The sequence below is a fragment of the Sinocyclocheilus rhinocerous genome, unplaced genomic scaffold, assembly GCF_001515625.1.
Source record: "Sinocyclocheilus rhinocerous isolate Xijiao unplaced genomic scaffold, SAMN03320098_v1.1 scaffold1245, whole genome shotgun sequence".
NCBI classification, from domain to species: Eukaryota; Metazoa; Chordata; class Actinopteri; order Cypriniformes; family Cyprinidae; genus Sinocyclocheilus; species Sinocyclocheilus rhinocerous.
The window spans coordinates 364735-370208 of NW_015627632.1; the positions used below are offsets into that span (position 1 = coordinate 364735).

General features: G+C 38.7%; 1 protein-coding gene across 1 annotated transcript in view; it reads left to right on the top strand.

Annotated features, from left to right (window-relative positions):
* Positions 1–5474, top strand: part of LOC107733113 (muscle M-line assembly protein unc-89-like) — a 17898-nt gene that overhangs the window by 11764 nt on the left and 660 nt on the right. Inside the window, exons 13-17 of the mRNA XM_016544614.1 lie at positions 935–1008; positions 1164–1343; positions 4474–4661; positions 4899–4971; positions 5052–5138. Of these exons, the coding sequence (XP_016400100.1) occupies positions 935–1008; positions 1164–1343; positions 4474–4661; positions 4899–4971; positions 5052–5134 (598 nt within the window). The 3' untranslated portion in view covers positions 5135–5138. The remainder of the gene's footprint in view (positions 1–934; positions 1009–1163; positions 1344–4473; positions 4662–4898; positions 4972–5051; positions 5139–5474) is intronic.

Here is a 5474-nt window from a genome sequence, read left to right on the forward strand (position 1 = left end):
TGTACACAAAACTGGAAGACATTCTGAACGTATATAAGCGGTAGGCTATTTTAGAAAGGAACATTTAAAAGATGAAAAAGAGGGAGAATCAATCAATTATGAATAATTTATTGCTATTGTGTGAATATGTAATCATGTAATCAATAAAAAAGTAACTGTATTATGATTGTGAGTATTTTAGACACATTAATCAAAAGTGACAGTAGAGACATTTATAATGTTACGAAAGATTTATAATACAAATAAATGCTCTTTGTTCTTTTGATCTTTCTATTAATCAAAGATGAATAGAATACAAATTTCTTATTGTCACGGTTAATATTGTATTTCAGTTAATACAATTTTAACTGTGACAATAAGAAATGTTTCTTGAGCAGCAAATTAGCATATTAGAATGATTTCTGAAGGAACATATGATTCCCAAAGAGGCACAAAATCACTCTCACTGACCTTTTCCTGGACAGTACCCAGCTGGTGGAACGACTTGCCTATCTCAATTCGAGCAGCTGAGTCTTTAGCCATTTTCAAAAAACGTCTAAAGATATATCTTTTTCGTCAGCACCTGACCAATTAATACTAGCACTTACCTATTCTATTCATTTTTTCTAATTTATTAAATTAAAAAAAAACCGACCTTGCTATGCATATTGTGCAAGACTAACTGAGACTTGTCCTCTTGTTGGTCTGATTGCTTCTATTGTTCTCATTTGTAAGTCGCTTTGGATAAAAGCATCTGCTAAATAATTAAATGTAAATGTGATTCAGTGATCATGTGAAACTGAAGACTGGAGCAATAAGATATATTAAAATAGAAAACAGTTATTTTTATTGATATTATATATCACTTTATTACTTGTGTCTAACCCCTGCACCAGACCATTAAGATAAAAATAATCAATGCAAATAGTCACTGTTTAAAATTCTGTTTGTGTAGTGACGTTGCTTTCAGAAGTGGGCCGTCATCAATGCTTGAGCTTCAGCGACATGATGAAGAGGATGATGATATTGGTAAGTAGTCATGTGCAAAATATTGTAAAACTGCAGTCTGTCATTTGTGTGATCAGGTGGAAATTGCCACAGAACCATGTGTCTATCAAGAAAATCAGTCTACAAATGGCAGCTTTAACAGCATATTTGTAACTGTAACTGCTTTTTTTTTTCAGATTTGCCATCGTCTAGAGTGGTGCTGTCGCCGAGAGTGACACTGCATGAGCCACAGGCTCCACGGGTGTTGGCGCAGTGTGATCTCTGTGGGCCTCCACTGCAGCCTATTGTCCTGGAGGAAGAGGATTGGAACAACCTGCACAAGTGGTTCTCTCACCTGTGGCCCCCAGCCTCTAAAGGTATGACATTACAGTCACAAATGCATTAAATCAACAAGAAAGTCTTTTACATATCAGGTGTAGCCATGTTACGAGACTCTCTGCCTGAACAGGCACAATAGTGACAAGAAAGGAGATCCCCCTACTTGGGCCTGAACCTGTAAAAGCCGTCACTCACCAGCAGGGGTGTGAAGTAACGAATTACAAATACTCACGTTACAGTAATTAAGTAGTTTTTATCAGTAATTGTACTTTTTTGAGTAGTTTAAAAATTGTGTACTTTTACTTTTACTTGAGTACATTTTAAGTGATGTATCGGTACTTTTACTCCGCTATTTTCCTCCGTTTGTAGTTGTTACATGCTTATTTTAATTTCATTTTTATCCATCAACGTGATTGGAGAGAGAGTAATAGGTCTCGTGACTTTCCTCAAATCAAATTGTGCATAGAAAACTTTAACCGCCAACTGTTTATCATGGCTGCTGGAAGTGCATTATTCAAGCATCAATTCAGTCGCATCTTCCTCTAACTTAATATGTTAAGGTAAATTTCGGATTTCTGCTTACTAAATGATTTGTATATATGCTTGCCTATCTACACAGCCTGAAATTTGGTGTGAGGTTGCGGGTATTGCATACAGTGTAAACTCCCGCAAGTGACCCGTGGCGTTAATATACTGCATCTGTGCCAGTGCATGATATAATAAAACTGCAGCTCGTTAATAAACGTTTTTTTTTAATCCATTGTATACAATCCGCCTTCATTTAGCAAATGCACTCGCGCATAAACTATTTTCAAGTTCAACACTTTTTGTTCCGTTCAGTTGTGGATGCTGCTGATTCACCAAGACCGCCGCGGCTCAGCAAAGAGACATGCGCGCGTGTGTGTGTGTGTTTTTCTTTGAAAAAGTTTCCCCAGAAATAACTCGCTATTTAATGCATTTTTCCTTACAAACTGTATTATCAGCATAACAATTCAAGTAAATGTGTAAAAGGTATGGCATGAATTTGCCATCCTTCTAGAACAATGTTGGTACTTTTACTTGAGTATATGTTTTCAGTACTCTTTCCACCACTGCTCACCAGATTGACAACAAAGTGCTAGTGTTGTCGAAGTCTGACTGTGTTGTCACCTCGTGTTGCATGAGTCTGAACTAAAAAGTTGCGCTTAAACACACCGTAAAGACTAAAGCCAGTGACCAACTAGCACATACGTTTTGCCCCTTCTAGGAAATAACTGTCAGTATCAGCAGGAGGCGATAGTCTATATTTGGTATTCAAATAGAGAAACAGAAACAAGTACTGCAGATATATAAACTCTGTAAACAAAGCAGCGGTTGATTACTATTTTGAATATGAATCATGTTGATCACTTTCTTCATTTCAGACGGTTATGTTGTTATGAAAATGTCAAATTAAAAGAGCCTTCTCTGAGTCCTCTTAACTTTGTCATTTGCTTACTTTCACTTTTCCTTTTTGTGCACTGGTTCACTAAGCTGAACTACCAATCAGAGTGATCTCTCACCGACCACCTGATCCCGATTCAACATGCACAATCAGCCAAAAAGCTGCTGATGGGGTCCGACTAGTGCCAACGGCATGGAATACACTGCAAAAACTGAGCTAACAGACGCTCGGTGGCCCATCGTTCACCAATTGTTGGTTTGGTGTGTCATGGCCTTACATCTTAGAATATCTAAAGGCCAATAGGGTTTTTTTTTTATACAGGAAGCATTAAAACAGAACAAATGAGGAAAACTGATAGCTTGGTCCATAATTCATGGGACTCCAGACTTTAAAGCCCCTAATAGAGCGCTGTAGTGATGACATATTTTTGTAGGCCAACCTGAAGATAGCATTGCCCTGGTTCCCTCGACAAAAACCCATTAGGCTTTTAGATTATTGCAGAAAATATTTGAGATTCTTGTGCACATTTTGTTCATTTTGAGGCCTAGTCCACATGTATATGGGTATTTTTATAAACAGTTTTTCCTCCTTCGTTTAAAAAAAAAAAAAACCTTGTCCACCTGAAAATGCAGAAACACGGTATGAAGCGCTGTCAAGAGCATGCCAAACACACAGGTGGCGATACAACCCTAACCGTAAAGCCATGTTGGCCAATTACAGACTTGCCTCATGTAAACAAAGAAGATAGCGGCGCACAATCTGACGTCAAACAAAGGAGATAACAGCGCACACGCCGACGTCACAAACCAAAATCTACGGTTTCACCGGCTACACAACAACACTGCAACCGGAGTTTCTGAAAATCTTCACCCTGGCAGGAGTTTTCATAAAGTTTAGATTTCAGTGACCTGATACTGCGTTTGCATGTGGATGAACGCCAAACCGCATAGAAAAGACTGTGGTTTTGAAAATAACCATGTTCGTGTGGACAGAGCCTGAGTTAGAATGTAGCATAATTATAAACACAACAAGGCTGTGAAAGTTGACTACTGATTGTGTTAACCACAGACCTTATTTCAGCCATTTAACTGTTGGTGTTATCAAAAAACCATGATAAATTCTCCTAAAGGTGATGTATAGTTTGAAAAAAAAAAAAAAAGAATTTGTGTTTGACTATTTTTTCCCGTTCTCTTTTCCTTGTTGCTGTTTATAATGCTGTGACTTTCCAGACGTTTGAGATGTTTGACTTCCACAGTGCTTTGAAGTAGAAAATTCTCAGTAGGATTCGAATGCGTCTCACAGTGCACCACACAGATAATTGGTTCTCACTGTGAGGTTCGGTTGCGAAGCATTTAACGCTTGTCACATAAAAGCCTAGAACGTGAGATGAAGACACTATCATGTAATTACATGTGCTTCAGCAGCCGAATACTGTGACTTTCCAGCCGTTTGAGATGTTTGACTTCCACAGTGCTTTGAAGTAGAAAATTCTCAGTAGGATTTGAATGCGTCTCACAGTGCACCACACAGATAATTGGTTCTCACTGTGAGGTTCGGTTGCGAAGCATTTAACGCTTGTCACATAAAAGCCTAGAACGTGAGATGAAGACACTATCATGTAATTACATGTGCTTCAGCAGCCGAATATTTTGCTTATTTTCAGTGCTGGAAAAAAGGTAATTTGCCTTCTTGTGACTTGCTTCATATAGCTTATTCATGAGCAGTGTTTTTGTTCTCCTTTCTAGATGGGAGAGTTATTAGTCCTGATGACTTCCACTGGCACTCCCATGGAGGCCGAGCAATGGGCCACGTGGTTGACCTCCAGTGCCACTCTTTCTCACATGGAAAGATTCTGCTGGGGTCGTTCATGAAGAAACCCTCACAGGTGGACCTTGATACGGTTTCTGTGAGTAGAAAGTGTCTTTTTATCTCTGTTAATTGCATAACCACAATAGTGACCTGAGTTTTGTCTGTTTTGAGCATAGACTGTATGAAAACATGGACGTAGTGTCCGTGACGTCACCCGTAGTTTTCCGAAAAGCGTTTTTGAAGCCTAAAGTAGGCGGAGCCGGCTGTTGCCATCTTGGCAGCGCGTCACCGCGCATCACTCCCGAATAATCGAAAATGGGCAAATAGGCGGGAGCTGGTTGCTGAAACCACGCCCACCTAGCTCGATGGTGGTGTTGATATTGATGGTGTAAAGTCAGTCTACAATTCTGGACAAGTGTTTATGATACCCTCTGGTGAGTGAGAACTTAGATCAGATTTAATGACATTTGGTTTTATGTATTGCTAAATACTAATAACTTTTTTTTTGTTACAGGACATATGTATAGCATCCAAAACCTCTGTCAGGAGCCTGCAGTGCTGATTTACCACAGTCAAATGACACACAGAGCTGATTGACATTGTGACTTCCGTCAATTTGAGATATAATTGTAAAAACTAGTTCATGAGAAGGTTACATGACAGTTATTTGTTTTATTGTGCCTTTTTGCCTATATGATGTTTTCATCATCCCAGGCTGGCATGTTTGATAAATAATAATGGACTACACGCTACACTCTACTGCATTTATTTAGATTATATGTAAACTTTACTGTGTTTCTCTTTATTAAGGTATTCAGCATTATCTCAAGTTGTGTGCGTGTTGATATTGATGGTGTAAAGTCAGTCTACAATTCTGGACAAGTGTTTATGATACCCTCTGGTGAGTGAGAACTTAGATCAGATTTAATGACAGTTG